The following is a 16,793-nucleotide window of genomic DNA, read 5'->3' on the forward strand; positions in this document are numbered from 1 at the left end:
ACAGACCCAGGTGCTCACCTCCCTTACACCTGTGGACTTGAGGCCACCTTCCTTAACACTTACAGAACCTGCTACAGACCCAGGTGCTCACCTGGCCTATGCTGTGTGCCTCTAGGCGTTCACCCAAGCCCTCTGACTGTGCAGCCAATTGAGACTTTGTTCTTTGGGGAATATGTATTAGGGATCCAGGACAGCCATTGTTTCCTTTGTAGGTAATAATGTTTGTTTTGTTGTGGTTGTCCTTTTGTGAGACTGACTGAACTCAGGGCCCTGGATCAGCTACCGATTTTGTTGCTAGTACAAAACATCAGGAAAAACAATAGTATAAGGACGGAGAGGCTTATTTTGGCTCACTGGTTAAGGGAACAGACCCATCATGGCGGGAAAGGGAGGCAGCGAGGGCAGCTGTAGTTGTGGCTGCAGGAGTGTGAGGAGCTGTTTGTGTAGCATGTACAGTTAGGAAGGACAGAGAGATGGACATTAATGCCCTGTTTTCTGTGGTCCTGGAGAGAAAACCATGGAATGGTGCCACTTCCACTCAGGGTGGGTCTTTTCTCCCTTGGAAGCTTCTCTAGAAACCCCAGGGCTCATGCTGGGCTAAGGGACAGTTCTGCCACGGAGCTGTCCCTCAGTCATGAAAAGTGCCCTTAACCTTATTCGGGTCTCTGGGTTCACACAGGTTCTTTAAGGGGGCTCCTCAAGCTTCTGTGTCCAAGATAGGTCTGGAGTTTCTTCTTCCTGGTGTCTATCTGGGGAGATCTCCTGGACTTGCTTATGGCCTGGCCAACCTGAAAGGTGGGTGGGAAAGTTAGGTGATGGTTATGCACTGTTTGAGATATAGTGAGGTCAGCTATAAGAGAGGCTTTTGGAAAATAATGTTTTGGGTTTTGTTTTTTTTTTTTCCTTTTTCCACAGTGTGCGTCTTAATAGAGAATTTGTCACTTTCCAGAATGCCCTTTAAAGGTGACACCGTTATTGGTAAGTGCTTTCCTCAACAACACAAATAATATTTCCTTACACTGTTACTCAAATTACAAACTAAGAGATGAACCTGCCAGTGTGGTTGGATGAAGGATTATAGTTGAAAGGGTCACAGCATTGGTATAGTTTGTCTTGAAATTGCTGCAGACTTCTGCCACCTCTTCCAGAAAGAAGGGCAGGGAGTCCTTCTGGGGTCCTTCATTAGCTCTATTAGCTGTGCCTCTGCCTGTCACCACTGTACCCAGTCCTGGACATTCGTCCTTTACATAGATGAAGGTCTAGATGACCAGGTACTTAAGTGGTCCTTATTGCTATACAGAGGGCAGTTCTCTTCAGGCTTGCCCTACCCTAATCTGAAGTTACTAATTTTATTAAGCTGAACAGACTGAGTGTGTCTCCAACTCATTTATTGGATGTAGCTGAGTTGAAGTTGGGTGTAAATTATCAAGGACCAGGAGAGATTGTCTGAGGCAGAGATAGAAAAGGATCACCTGAAGCTTGCAACAAGCAGAGCATTCCCCAACATGATGTGAAAGTCTTTGGTTTACAGGGAAGGGTGTTTTCCTCACAGTGGTGGCAGCAGGGTGCTGGGGAACTGACTTTTATCAGCCTGACTTGGGCTTCCTCCTAGAACTTGGGCCCTTGGGCTTTTGTGCAGTCTGAAGAATATTTCTCTGGGATGCAGAGGTCACCATCTGCTGTAAGACTAAGCAGAAGATGTTTGTGTCTTCAGTGTCAGCTGAGTACTCTGAGGAGGCTGTATTTTTACTCTTCTGGCAGATGGTTGGCAGTGGCTGATCAATGACACTCTGAGGAGTCTTCACCTTGTTTCAAGCCATTCCAGACAGCAGATCAAGGTATGCTCAGCGAGATTTCTTTCCCCTGTGTAGAGTGACACCAATGCTGCCTAAAGTGTCTATCTCAGCAGCCCTTTTGTGACTAACGTGTCTGGAGCACCATCACTGACTGGGCCTGCGTGATTCACACTGGTAGCCTAGAATGACCATTGGTAGCCAGCAGTTTTACTCTTTCTCACTACACTTTGTCTTGACCAAAGTCTTTTTCTCTATTTTGACAGTAATGGTTTGTTTAGGTCATGCCTGAATTCTGGTGAGCTGTCTGTTAGATTTGGAAACTGTTCATATGAAGATGAGAAAAACACAAAGGAGGCACTCTTGAACAACTAGATGCTAGAGCTTACGCTCATGTTTTGCAGTCAGGTGGCCTTGGAAGACCAGAGTTATGATATGTAACACATCTTTTTGGGCAGTAAGCTGTGATTGTTGATGTTTTGGAAAGGCAGTGATGTGCCAGGTGAGGAAGCCCACTCATGCCTCCAGGAGCCCCTGACAACCTGTTTTCCTTCTTCCTGGGTGGATTTGGAGGCCACGTGCTTGATGCTCAGAATTTTCTTTTAAAACACTATCCATCATCATGTCTCAGCAGCCACAGTTATGATGCTCTTTGCTGCCTGGTTAGTACATGTGGCATCCCTGTGGTGTGCTCAGGAACCTCCCCATGCTGGTCTCCACCCTATCCCTCCTCAGTTCCTTTCTCCTTGGTTTGGGGAGGGGTTGAACGGAAGGCTTGAATTGAGTTGGACTCAGGATGTAGGCTGTGGAGGCAGGAATCCAAGGAGTTGTCATGCCATCCCCCGAGCTGAGCAACACTGCGCCATCTGTCCTGCATCAAGATCACTGGACTGACACTGACTCCAGCTCTGTCTGTTCTGCGTACCCTCCTGGGAGATGCCAGTGGCCCCTCCTATTCTCTAAGCCAGGTTCCACCAGTGCTGTCTTGAGCCCTTGTCCACAAACAATACACTCCATTCCCAAATTGTTCCTGCTGGGAAGGGAACCTGTTTTGTCGTATCTTAATTGTGCCGTCTGAGAATACACAGAAATTGTGCTTTATGGAAGAAGTACAGCATTCTCACGTTAGGTTTACTAGTACAGAGAATTTAACATGATTGACACATTTGACAAAGGCTGATGCACTTATAAGAGAAGCCAGAGTGTGGCAATGACATACTTTGATTTTTTTTTTTTTTAACATACTCACTGTGCCCTATTGCCGTGACTTTTGCATTTGTAGCTGAGGTCTTCTCAGACAGACCCTTTTTTCATTCATGTCCGCTTTTGTTCTAGGAGGTGGCTGTTTCTGCCCTGGCCGCCCTCTGCAGTGAATACTACATGGAGGAGCCTGGAGAGACAGACTGTGCCATCAGGAGTAAGTGAGCTGTATGCTGGGCCTTAAGCCGGGATCCATAGTAGAGACAGAAGCTGTGAAGCCCAGGAGGCATGGGCTGAGTTGGCCATAGAGGCAACCCTGTCTGATCACCTTTCTGGAATTGATCTCTCAGGGCCTACCCAGCTCGTGCCAGGCAACTGGGCTATAGGAAGAGGGGGGGGGGTCTCAGTCACACAGTGGCCTTCACATAGCTCCTCCTGAGCTGCTGGGGTTCAGTACGCACTCTTGGATTCATATGGACAGCATAGGTGCCTCAGGGAGCATCTTCATCTCCGATCAGGGAGCTTTACCAGGGTATGACTTCCGAGAGACCCTGCATGAAAGCCGCCGCTAGTCCAGGAGTCTGCATCTACTATTGTGACTTTACAAAAATATAAAATTAACTGGAAGTTCACCTTCCAGCAGGTGCCGTCCGTGTATTGTGTGTCCATCAGTTTGTTCATGCGTGTACACAGAAGCTGCTATTCGTGTGGGGGTGGGTCTTCTTAGTTCGTTTTCACTCTTTCTTTTTTTTTTTTCTTTCCTTTTTTGAGTTAAGTCTTTCACTGAACTTGAGGCTCACCATTTATTGCTGGCCAATGGCTCCCAGAGATGCTCTCCAGTGCTGGTATTATAGGCATATTCCACCATCCCTGGCTTTTTTATGTGGTTGTTGGGGATTCAAACCCACATCCTCATGCTTAAACAGCAAGCACTGTACTGACTGAGCCATCTTCCCAGCTCCCTAGCAGACTTTTTCTTTAAAAAACAAAAAAACCCAACTTTTTATTTTACAGGTGTCTTGCCTGCATGTATGTCTCTATCCCTTTGTGTGTGTGATGCCCACAGGGGCCAGGAGAGGGTGTCAGCCCCTCTGGAAGTGGAGTTAGATGGTGGTGAGTCAATGACAGACTTTAAACTAGTAATTTTTACAGTATTCCTTAACCGTAGGCAATTCTGTGCAGAGATAGTAACATTTTAGGTAGTCTGTCTTTTAAGAGAAGAGCAACAATGCCTCATTGTCCTTCTCAAACAGAAAGTGCCATGTCATGCATGTCTGTTTAAAAAGAAATGGTATCCCCAAATAACCACTGGTGTACTGAGTAGGTAGACTAAAAAGAGGATTTTTCCCCCACATGGCTGCTGAAGTGAACTTAGCCTGAAATGTCTGAATTGAGTGTTATACTTTTCTGACCCTACATCTGAGGATGGATAGAATGTATTTCCATGGTTTCTCTGTGAATTGGTTCAAGCAGCCAGTGATGGCCAAAGTCTGACTGGCAGGACTCGGTGTCTGGCGACCTGCAGCTTGCTGAGCTTCCTTGTAGAAGAATGGAACTGGCTGCATGTTTCGGAATTCTCCCCTCACCCTGCTCTGAGCCACCAGTTTCTCAGTTTCTCTTTCTCTTTTGAGATCTTTGTTCCTGTGACTACATCCATGGCCCTGTGTGCTGGACCAGCCTGGTGCTCTGCTCCTCTTTTTGCCTCAGAATTGCTCAGTCACAGTCCCAAAGCATTGCCATCAGCTCGGAACTGTATTTACTCCTTTCCTAGTATTATCAGCATGCTGTGTTTATCATAAACATTTATGTTCTTAGTAAGTGAAGGCGAGAGTTCTGATTGTGTCTGCTAGTCTTATAACCATCTCAATTTATTTCTCTAGTGATGAAGCCAGGTAGTTAAAATTCCTTCTGAAAGCCGGGTTTTGTGGTGCCTGTCTATAACCCAGCCGAGCTATCAAAGCTTTGTGCCCTTGGGGAGGACAGAGCATTGTGTGTTCAAGATCAGTTTGGTTTAAATGGAGAGACTTTGGCCCAGACAAACAAAACCTAAGGAAACTTTAAAACCACCATCTACAATTTTTCTTTTTTTTTTTTTAATTTTATTTTTTTCTTATCAGTTACATTTTATTAACTCTGTATCCCAGCTGTGTCCCGATCCCTCATTCCCTCCCAGTCCCTCCCTCCCTCATCTCCACCGTGCCCCTTGCCAGGTCCACTGATAGGGGGGACCTCCTCCCCATTCATCTGATCCTGTTTTATCAGGTATCTTCAGGACGGGCTGCAAAGCTCTCCTCTGTGGCCTAACAGGACTGCTCCTCCCTTGGGGGGTGGGGAGGCCAAAGAGCCAGTCATTGAGTTCCTGTTAGAAATAGTCCTTGTTCCCCTTACAATTTTTCTTGCATGTTGTGTATTACTTTGAAGTTATGTCTGCATGAGAGAGTTGTCCTGGCTTGCCTGGTGCATCCGAATTGTTCCTAAGGGGTACCACTGGCCAGGGGCCACTTCTAAACATTTCTTTCTTTTCAGGGGAGCTGATTCCACAGTACCTGGCTGAGCTCCAGAGCCCAGAGGAGATGACCCGCTGTGGCTTTTCCTCAGCCTTGGGCGCCCTCCCAGGTTTCCTTCTTCGGGGTCATCTGCAGCAGGTAGGGGTGCTGATAGCACCACAGGGCTGCTGCCTGATCTGCACACCTCTGGGTGGGAAGGAACTCCAGGCAGTAGCATGTGTGGCCATGTAAGGCAGTGGCTGCTGGGCCTGGACTCCAGCGTGTGGGCTAACCTGCTCTTGCAGACATGTGAGGCAGCTGTGCTTGAGCCTGTAGGGTGGGAAGGTGCCGAGGCTGCCAGGATGAGGAAATAGTCGCCTGTATGCAGTAGCTGTGCCCTGAATGTGTCTTCTATTCTTGTAGCCGTCTCAGTTTATTTCCCTAATAATCAAGTTGTAGAGCTAAGATTCCTTATGAAATTCTTTGTACCTTAGGTACCTTGTGTCCTGCCTTGTTTGTAGTCATGGTGGGAGGTTAGGCTGGGCACAGGCAGAGGCTGCCAGCCCCATGGCTCAGCCTGGGGACCTGTGGGCTCTGCCTGTGCTTCCGAGTATATCATATATTATTGTTTTGCTTTCTTTTGGGGCACTCTTACCCTATTAAGGCAGTGGCAACCTGGACAGAGCAGGGTGGTCTGTACTCTGTCCTATTAGGGGCCAAGTGGGCCTCTCAGCCTTAACAGACTTCTCATCCAGCCCCTTGTGATCTGGAAAGGCCAAGAGAGATATTTCCTCTGCCGGATCCGGCATTGAAAGCAGCTGAGCTGAGAGGCTTATATCTTAAGTTTTCACCCCAGGTGACAAACGAGGCCTCTGCCTCCCTCAGTACCATTTTCTCACACTGTTTCATCTGCTCTGAGATTGGCCTGCTCTTTGATGTGGTCTGTCCTTCTCAGCATCCTACATCACTTCCTTGTCTGAGCTCTGGGCATTCTTCCTGCCTGGCTCTGGAGACTTTCCCCTTTCCCCACTTACCTAGTCCATTAAGCTCATGCACTTTTTTTTCCCCTCTGAATCGAAACACCTGGCTTGGTGCTGCCAACTCACCCCCAAGGTCTCCTTGCTACTGTCTGTCCCCCTGCCACACAGCTGGGATGCAAAAGGACAAACTCTCCACATAGGCTTCTGTGTGCTGGTGCTTTGATGGCGTTCTGAGCAGGCCTCTTTACCCTTGTACAAAGCCTAATGTAGCTGTTGTAATGACTGAGTTCGCCCTGGGGTTTATCCACTTGAAATGTGGATAAAAATGAAATAGATTTTAGAATTGAACTGTCAGTTCAAGAAGTAATCGCCCTGGGCCTAAAAGGTGGCTCAGTAAAGAAAATCACTTGCCGGGCAAGCCTGGTGATCCAAGTTTGACCCCTAGAACCTGTGTAAAGGTAGGGAGGACCAGTTCCACAGCACTGTTCTCTCACAGCCTCATACAGGCACAGCATATTTGATTTTATATACACACACAAACAAGGCCGGGATGTAAGTATTGTTGCTCATTTGTTGCTGGGAGCAGAATCCCAACTGTCCCCTGTCCAAGATGGAAAGATCTTGTAGGGATGAGGCCAGGCCGATAGCAGTTGTGGGGGTTCAGTGCCGCAGAGGGGAAGGCTGTGGGATGATCCCCTTCATATCTCCTTCCAGAGACGAATCAGGGCATGTTGTCTTATGCGGGAGGTGGCTCCTGTAAGCTGCCTAGCAAAATCCACCATGGTACTGTATCCTACAGAGCCACATCTCTGTCTGAAACAGAAGTGTGTTGAGAGCCACACCTGGTGGTACACACGAAACACTGTGTACCATCGTGAGACAGGAGGGTTCTCAAGTTCAAGGCCAGACTGGGGTACTTACTGAGACTATCTAAAAAATGTGTTTACTTTGTAGCTGATACTCCTTTTTGGGACCCTCTTGCCCTCAGGTTCTCTCAGGTCTGAGGACAGTCACCTCTACTACTCCCAAGGATGTGAGCTTTGCTGAGGCCAGGAGAGACAGTTTGAAGGCGATCTCAAGGTGAGCCTCTGGCCTGGCAGGTGGGCATCGACAGGCACCACCTGGATTATCTGTCAGGACAGCACAGAGCAGAAGTGCAGAGGTGTTTCATTACTTCTCGCTTTATCTTTTCCTTTCAGAACCTTACCAACAAACATTTGTGTCTTCATCTGAAAGCCACCTCAGAAACCGAGGAACAGTAGTTTGAGGCTAGCCCTGGCAACACTGAGGCCTTATCTGAAACCAAATACAAACTAAACCATCATGTGGGCCTTGGAGCAGCACAGTGGCAGAGTGCTTATTTAGCTGTAGCTTGTACAGGCTATGGGTTTTATCCCCAGGACTGCTAAATGAATAAATAAAATGATGAAGAATTGTGGATTGTGCCTCAACTTGAGGCTGGCAAAGGGAGCAATGCCTGGATCTTGTGTCTTGGTGGCTTCTGTTTGTAGATGCAGTGTGTAGGGCTCTGTCTGCCTCTTCTAGCTCCCCGTGGTCCTGTAAGACCTTTCACTCCTCTTACTTCTCGCAGCAGGATTAACCTTTTATCAGGGTGGAAGACAGAACAAGCCAGCTACCTGGCAGACTGTGGGGCGGTGAAGGTGACTTCTCCACCTGCAGTGGGAAGGGTGCTCTGGGCCCCTACGTCTGCCCCTGAGAGTCCCATGCCATGCTGAGTGTTCCCCTCAGCAAGACACTTCAGGCCAGTGTAATGTGAAGGATGAGCTCACAGCCATGCATATTTCAATTGCAGGATTTGCCAGACGGTTGGTGTGAAAGCAGAGGGACCTCCAGATGAAGTCATGTGCAAAGAGAACGTTTCTGAGGTTTATGCGGCATTGCTGAACTGCATGAGCGATTACACCACAGACAGCAGAGGGGATGTGGGAGCCTGGTATGGACAGTGTTTGTAGTATGACTCCCTTGCTGTCCCTGAATGTTCTGAGCTAAGAAAGGGCATTGAAACAGTAGGCATGAAGTCATTGTAGAAACTGAGGAGCTACCTGATGTCTCAGGTGAGCAGCAATGAGCTTGTGCTTTCCTGTTCTGTTGTTCAGGCATCCATAGTCCTTTCAGTCTGCCTCACTGTTTTTCCTTCCTCCACCTGTAGGGCAAGCTCTTGCCCAGGTTGTAGAAACGCCTTGTAAGAGAGAAAGCAAGGCTACTGCTGCTGTTGTGTGCGTCGCCTCACGCTGTGGGCAATGCTGTGCTGAGTTCAGAAGCTTAGAGAAGATGCTGTCTTGATTGTGGTCAAATCATGGAGATAGCATGTTATCCCTTGTATAGGATGTTCCAGACTCTGTATTGTAACATGTTCTTCCTGCCTCTTCATTTTCCCTTCCTCTCATTCTGGGCGCTCGGCCAGTTGTTCTTCTCACATCCCATTGCCTCTCGGGTTACCCCACCTCACAGATCATTTTGAAGATTCCCCCATGACTTCACACTCCAGAAACTCAAGCGCTTGTCACATGTCAAACAGGTCCTGAAGGTCTCTTCATTTTGAACAACTTTTTGTCATTGTTGCCCTTCCTTGGTTGTGTAAATGCTATTAGCCTATGCTCTGCTCACCGACTCATCCTTTATTTATTTTCTACCATTAAGCTCCTTTGATAGTTTTAATTTCATGTAACATTGGCCATTAATTTGAGTTTGCACTGGGTCTTTCCAGTTCCTGTTTGTTGGCATTTCCTGTCTTCTCCTTCATTGTGAACATCTTCCTTCTCCCTAGGACGGCTCCCTCCAGGTCCGCCAGCTGCTGTGCATTGAGGTGTCTGAATCTTTGCTTAGAGACAGAGACACAGGAAAGGCCTCCATGTTGCATCAGAGCCTGGAGGAGGGAGGCTTTGAGGGTCTGCATGGCCCTTTCTCGCCTTGCCAAGATCTCCCCTGGCACAGCTGCAGTGTGACTCCACAGCTGAAAGACATCCCCACCTGCCTGCCTTCCTTAGCGTCTGTCTCTTAGCAAGATGCTCCCGAGGAACAGCTCCTTTGCTCTGACCTCAAGTGCTCCTCATTGGCAGTGGCGGTCTTGTCTTGCTTGAGCCTGGTTGTCTTTCTCCTTGAGAAGGGTTGTGGCAGGTCATGTGGGCTGGAGTGCCCTGGACATGTTTTGTGGTTCAGACCCTTCCAGAACGTGCCCCAGGCTTACCCGCAGGCAGCAGCCTAAGCTGGCATTTGAGACTGGCCTACATGTGCTGGTCACTCGGCCTGTGATAGACACTGGCAGGTCCTAGGCTTCTTCTATGAGGCCCCCGAGTTCCCAGGAGGGCTGGCTGACCTGGATTCCTTCTTGCAGTTCAAGACTGAAATGGTGAGTGTTGAGTACGTTTTCTGTGGAAGAGGTTAACAAACATATTTACCCAGTATAGGGCACTGAAGACAGGCCAAGGAACAAGTCTACCAAAGTCTAGCTTAGTGGGTTGTTGGACTTGCTCATAGGGGACAGGAAGGAGTCACTTACATGGACGACTCAAAGGCAGCCGTGTCACTGAGAAGCACTCCCAGCAGGATTGACAGCTCTGGAGACTTCTGCTTGTGGGCAGCCCTGCCGACTGAAGAGTCTTCTCCCTGGCTTTTTTTTTTTTTTTTTTTTACTGCTTTTGTAATCTTGGGGCGGAAGCCTTAGGAATCCTGTAATATTCTGAGCTTCCTAAGTTTCATTAGCTTCCTGAGCCTTATAAATTTTGATAGCTTCCTGAGTCTTATCCACCCTCCCCCCCTTTCCAGAGCAATTTCAGTTTGGAGTCAACAGCTGCACAACAGTGTGCTTCTTTGCAGTCTGTCTGGCACGGAGACACAGAGCAGAGCAGAAGGACTAGTGATGGGGCTTCTTCCTCAGGCCTGGTCCTCAGGACCTGATCCTCTGTGGTACTTCTGTGTTAGCTCCATCTGCAGAGGTGGGCCTCCAGGATTCTGTTACTCACGAGTCAGTGCAGAATTACTGGTATTGAATGGTGCAGTCCCAAACACGGTTTTGTTTTTTTCCTTTCTAACAATATTTTATATTTGTTTGTTTGTTTAATCACTTCACAGCCTGATCCCAGCCCCCTCCCTGTCTCCTCCTAGTCCTACCCTCACACACTTCTCCCTCTATCTCCCCCTCCTCCTTCTTAGAGAAGGGGCAGCCCCCAAAGGTTACCAATCTGCCCTGGCACTTCAATTTGAAGTAGGACTAAGTGTATCTTCTCCTATGGAGGCCTGACAAGGCAGCCCAGCTAGGGGAATGGATCCAGAGGCAGACAACAGAGTCAGAGACAGCTCCCGCTCCCATTGTTAGGGGACCTATATGTTGACCATATGGTGCTGCATATTTGTAAGGGCTCTCAGTTCAGCCCATGCTTGCTCTTTGGGTCAGGGGGGAGAGTCCCTAGCGGGGGAGGCATCTCTGGAACAGGGGAGACCCCTGGCAGTCTATAGGGGTGACCCTAGCTGAAACACCCAGCTGAGTTTAAGTTTAAAGAGTTGCCACCTCAGTGGAGGGAGGGGGACACCAACCCACCCATAAAGCCTCCAACCTAAAATTTGCCCTGTCTCCAAGAAGTGTAGGGATTAAGATGGAGCAGAGATTGAGGGAATGGCACACCAATGACTGGCCTAACTTGAGACCTCCTCTACGGGGGAGAGCCAACCCCTGCCACTATTAATGACACTCTGCTATGCTCGCAGACAGGAGCCTGGCATAACTGTCTTCTGAGGGGCTTCATCCGGCAACTGATGAAAACAGATGCAGAGACCCACAGCCAACAATAGGCTGAGCTCAGGGAGTTTTGTAGAAGAGTGGGAGGAAGGATTGTGGGGGCAACAGGGGTCAGGGACCTTCAGAGTAGACTAACCTGGGCCCATGGGGGCTCACAGAGATGAACCACCAACCAAAGAGCAGGCATGGGCTGAATCCAGACACTGTTTTTTTTTTTTTTTTTTTTTTAATTCTTTCATTTTTTGAGATTATAATTATTTCTCCTCTTTCTTTCCTCTCATCAAACTCCCATATACCCTTCTCCTTGCTCTTTCAAATTCATGGCCTCCCTTTTCATTAGTTGCTGTTAATGCACTGTGTGTGTGTGTGTTTTTGTATGTGAGCGAGAGAGGGTGTGAGGGAGATGTGTGTGTGTGTGTGTGTGTGTGTGTGTGTTTGAGCGTGTGATAAGAGAGAGAGAGACAGACAGACAGTGTTTCTCCCCTTCCCAGCATTCCTTAGTTGCTTATAGTTCTTCATATAGGAGTGAGCCCTCAGGGCTTTGCTGACCCAGTGCACATCAGCATGTCTGTTGTCCTTGTTCAGCTCAGCTTTAGGTGGTGAGCCTTTATAGGAGACATAATTTCACAGCGGAGTCCTTATTCCTCTGGGTCTCACAGTCTCTTGGCCTCCTCTTCCGCCAGGGTCCCCAAGGCTCCCCAAGGCTCAGAGCCTCCTCTTCCGCCAGGATCCCCAAGGCTCCCCAAGGCTCAGAGCCTCCTCTTCCGCCAGGATCCCCAAGGCTCCCCAAGGCTCAGAGCCTCCTCTTCCGCCAGGATCCCCAAGGCTCGGAGCCTCCTCTTCCGCCAGGATCCCCAAGGCTCGGAGCCCCCTCTTCCGCCAGGATCCCCAAGGCTCGGAGCCTCCCGATGTAGTGCACATGTATCAGTTGAGACTAGGCTCCACACATCTACATTTTGATTGGTTGTGATTTTCTCTGCAGGTCTCTGTTGCAGAGAGAAGTCTCCTTGGTGAGGGGTGAGAATGCGCTATGTGTGTGTAAGGACCAGTGTTTAGAATGTAGTTAGGGCTGTGCTGGTTTAGTATAGTGACAACTGTAGGTCCTCCTTCAAGATCTGTGACTGCACAAACCCCAGATAGTTGGCTGGGTTTCCCGGGTAAGGCATGATCCTTCTTATTGAGCAGGCTAAAAGTTAGTTGCCCACACTGAAGGAGGGGGTTAAAATAACAGTAAGGAGTCTGAACAGTCACATGGAATTATAAAAAAATCTGTAATACATCTAAGTTGGCATATAAATAAATACAGTTTAAGTAAAGCTTTCCCATTTGGGCTGACAGTTTTCCCTCCAAGAGCCACAGACCATCTACTAAACCCTAACAACTCACGAGAAGACCTCTTGAGTTGTTAGTTGGGGTTGATCAAGAGTCCTAAAATACTGCAGCCTATTGCTGTTGCCCCTGATTGCCCCCGAGAGCTGGAAGTTTGTAAGTCCCTGTTGCTACAGACATCATGAGTTTCAGACACAGGGCCCAGCGGCCTCTGAGCTGGAACTGACCTGAAGGCATTCTCCCTGAGGACTAATTTTCACAGAGAAGGCTCCATGCAAGCTTCCGAAGGATGGAAGTAACCAACAGCCTACCCAGCCGTAGTGCCTGTGAAAGGCAGCAGTCAGCATGGCATGATGAGCCTGGGTACATGAGTGCCACACACACCTTGACCCTCTTCAATTCAACAGCATCTAGACCCTTCTCAGAGGCTGCAGTTGTTTTTGAGTTCAGACTTTTTCATTTATTTTCTCTGTATTCTTCATAGTTCTCATAGACAGTTATTGTAAAGTCTGCACATTTGGTCAGTGTGTTTTGGTTGCTTCTGTTACTTTTGGTGTTTGTTGGGTCTCATTTACTGTTTAGTCTTTCACTGGATGTCATAAGTTGTACTTGAGTTGCAGGTCTTTGTGTTGTATGGTTTTCTTCTAGCGAATGGTGGTAATGGCCAGCCAAATACCACAGAAGTGTACTCTTTTCATCACCAGGCTACTGAGAGTGGAAGAGCTTTACAGAGAGGGTCCGCCAGGTCTGAACAGACCCGGTGGGGAGGACTGGGCTTTGTGACAGTGGTCTCATTGAATTGCCCTTGCTCCCAGGACTACGCTTAGCATCACTGAGCATACCGGTGGTGTGATTTTTACGCAGGGGCTCCTGAGGTTCAGGACCCAGTTCTTTTTCGTATTCCTGTGTTCAGCAGAGGCAGCCTCTCCAATGGCTGGCTTCTGCCGTGTTGTTCGGAGCATCTGTGCCTCACAGCTGGAGAGGTGGCGGCAGTGTGAGACAAGACGCACACTCACCCCAGGCTGTGTCTGTGTGCCTATAGACCCTGGCGCTTTTCAGGCTTCCCTGTGTTCCCTGGCATACTGTCCAGACGCGCACCTGTGCCCCTCAGCACAAGTCACAAACTACCGCTCCTTTGTCCTTGGCACTTTGTGCAAGTGTTTTCCTAGCTTTATAGCCCCCTCTCCACATCGCCGGCGCCCACTGCGGAGATGCACCCCCGTATCCCTGCAGCACACCTTCCCAGGCTTGCCCTGTCCAGTGGCCCTCATCTGACTTTGGAGAGTCCCCTGGGACCCTAGCCTGCACTTCTGTCTGTGAGCTCCCCTTGAAGGGCCTCACAGCAGGAGCCTGGTTTCGACCATAGAGAGTTTAATTATGCAGGGATGACCTCAGGCCTGAGGGTTTGCATCTTTTTCCTAACTCTGGTTGAATGCATCTGAATCCCAGTTTAAATGGCTGCCTTTGCCCTGGAATTAGAGCAGTATTTTTTTCTTTGATAAGAACTAATGGCAGACAGTTCTGTTGAGCGGGAATGTCTAGGGTGGATAAGAGTGTTGGTTGCTCTCTGTTTGGGGAGAACCAGAAGTGCCAGCCTTGTACGGAGAGAGACTACAGGGGCCAGCTTCACGTGGGCGGCGGCTGTGGGAAGTGTCTGCCGTGGTGGTGTGTGCACACGTGTGCTTTGCTGAGACTTGTCCAGTCTGTCTGCGGGTGTTAAGAATGAATTCTTATGGTGGGGTGGGGGTGGGGGGTCCTCTTGCTTGACAGTATGAGAGACAGCACATCCCTTGTTCCCCAGTCAAGGGATTTAAGTAAAGACTGCCAGCTGCTGGCCTTAGGCTTCTCTGATATTTACACTGAAATGGGATTTCTGTAGTCTCTGAAACTTTCCCTGTGTTTGCGTCTTCTGGAACTAAGCTTGTGTGTGGCCAGTGAGTGTCTCAAGACAAATGTTTTGTTTCCCCCTCATGGGCTGCTTGTAGAGTCTATGCTTATAAGACCCAATGAGTGTGGTTGGTGGAACCAGGGCTTGGAATCCTTGTTCTAGACTGACCTTCTCATGCCTCCTTATCCACAGGGTCCGTGAGGCTGCCATGACCAGTCTCATGGACTTGACACTTTTACTGGCACAGACGGAGCCACTGCTGATTGAGGCCCACATGTGAGTATCTGAGGCCAGGTGGGGCTGCCCTGGAGTCCCCATGCCTTCTCAGACTAGCTTCTCTGACTTCTGTTCCTGACCATCCACAGTCTATGGGTCATGCCATGGTCCTCCTCCTGTTGCATGTCAGGGTACACACACTTCCCAACCCGTACCAGGACCTCCTTTGACCTGGCCTATTTGACAGTCAGCTTCAGAGGGTGAGGTTGTGGGGTTCTGTAGCTGCGGTTCATTCCAGGATGGGCTAACCTCCTTCTGTCCAGCCCCTGTGGTTTCAGCCTCCTCAGTCAGACTGCGGGAGGCCCTAAGTTCTATCTTCTGTTTGCCATACTGTCTTAACCCGGCCTCTCTTCCTTCCCTCACGGACCTGCAACACTGTTGCTTCTCCCTCTTGCCCCAGGAGTGCCTCAGCTTTCACATGTGCCTATTGTGTGGCTCCTGAGGTGCTGGGCTGGACAGGATGCAGTCACACCCACCCTGTGTTGGTTAGTTTATGTCAATTTGCCATAGATTATTTGGAATTGAGAAAATAGTCCATAAGATTGGCCTATAATGAGTTGTGAGGGAGGTACCATTCCTGGGAAGGTAGTCCTGAGTTCTAAAGTAGGCCAAGCAAGCCATGGAGAGCAAGCTAGTAAGGATTCATTCCTCCGCGGCCTCTGCTTCAGTTTTGCCTCCAGCCTTGACTCTTGCCCTGACTTCCTTTAGTGACAGAGTGTGGCCTAAGAACTGTGAGCTGAAATAAGCCCTTCCTTTCCAAGTTGCTCTTGGTCATGGTGTTTTATCCCAGCAATAAAAACCCTAACCTGCTGTGGCTTCAGCAGCTGCTGACAATAGCTGAGCACACATTCCCAGGCTGGCCTCACACATGCGCCCTCTGTTTGCAGCTGTGAGCGTGTCATGTGTTCCGTTGCCCAGCAGGCAAGTGAGAAGATTGATCGGTTCCGTGCTCATGCTGCCCGGGTATTCCTGACTCTCTTGCACTTCGACAGCCCTCCCGTTCCCCATGTTCCCCACCGCAGAGAACTGGAAAGTCTGTTTCCCAGGTACTGTCAGAGCTGGATCCCCTTGTAGCCCAGTCCTTCCAAGCATGGCTTTGAGGAAGTCACTTTCTTTCAGGTCTGACGTGGCCACTGTGAACTGGAATGCGCCTTCCCAGGCCTTCCCTCTCATCACCCAGCTCTTGGGACTGCCTACCTACAGATACCATGTCCTGCTGGGGCTGGCCGTGTCTGTGGGTGGCTTGACAGAGTCTACGGTGAGGAGGCATCTGCTGTGCAGAACGGGGGATACAGGGAAGTCTTTGCAGAGGGTTCTGTCCCAGACGTGTACACTTTACATGTTCACTGTCTCGCCAGCCCAGCGCCTGTAAGACCCTCAGGCCTCTGGTTTGCCGTTGTTTCTGTCTGGCTCCAAGCATTTACTGTCATTGTAGCAGCCCTGGGGACCAAGGCAGCAGCTGGCCATGCTGGGCCACAATACTGCTTTCTTGTTGTAGGTCAGACATTCTACACAGAGCCTCTTTGAGTATATGAAGGGGATTCAGAAGGATGCTCAGGTCCTGGAGAGCTTCAGTGAGACCCTCCTAAAGGTCTTTGAGGACAACCTCTTGAATGACAGGTGAGTGGTGTCTTTGGGCTGGGAGCTCTACATGGTCCTGTGCCCTGATCCTAGTTCCACAGAGCCCAGGTTTTCCTGGGACACATTTGTCATGGTAGATGGAAAGCAGGGCACAGCAGCTGTCAGATCCTGCTGCCTCCCGGAGTCTAGCCTCAACACCCGCCTCCTGCAAACTGCAGCAGCTCATTCATTGCTGGTTCCTGGGCCTGGCACTCATCTCCAGCAGTCCCTTTCCCTTGATGCACTCTGGGCAGAAAAATGACTGTGTGTGTGTGTGTGTGTGTGTGTATGTGTGTGTATGTATGTGTACGTACATATGCAGAAAACCAAGTGAAGTGGAATGAGGTTCTAGTCTGTAGCACTACTCCCCATCCATTCTTGTCTACAGTAGCCCCTCTGAGTTATAAGAAATCTGAAAGGTGACACATGAAGTCTGTGGGGTGGTTTCTTGGGGTATATATACCA

General features: G+C 49.3%; 1 protein-coding gene across 4 annotated transcripts in view; it reads left to right on the plus strand.

Moving 5' to 3' along the window:
• The window catches only part of Tbcd (tubulin folding cofactor D), a 161,312-nt gene that overhangs the window by 132,923 nt on the left and 11,596 nt on the right, over positions 1-16,793 (plus strand). For all 4 annotated transcript variants that reach the window (XM_055592661.1, XM_055592658.1, XM_055592659.1 and 1 more), the window contains 10 exons: positions 916-978; positions 1,762-1,838; positions 3,129-3,210; positions 5,520-5,638; positions 7,448-7,539; positions 8,273-8,413; positions 14,625-14,708; positions 15,596-15,754; positions 15,828-15,966; positions 16,207-16,328. In XM_055592661.1, coding sequence (XP_055448636.1) covers positions 916-978; positions 1,762-1,838; positions 3,129-3,210; positions 5,520-5,638; positions 7,448-7,539; positions 8,273-8,413; positions 14,625-14,708; positions 15,596-15,754; positions 15,828-15,966; positions 16,207-16,328 — 1,078 coding nt within the window. The remainder of the gene's footprint in view (positions 1-915; positions 979-1,761; positions 1,839-3,128; positions 3,211-5,519; positions 5,639-7,447; positions 7,540-8,272; positions 8,414-14,624; positions 14,709-15,595; positions 15,755-15,827; positions 15,967-16,206; positions 16,329-16,793) is intronic.

The sequence above is a fragment of the Psammomys obesus genome, unplaced genomic scaffold (assembly GCF_907164565.1).
Source record: "Psammomys obesus unplaced genomic scaffold, mPsaObe1.curated_primary_1811, whole genome shotgun sequence".
Classification (NCBI taxonomy): Eukaryota; Metazoa; Chordata; class Mammalia; order Rodentia; family Muridae; genus Psammomys; species Psammomys obesus.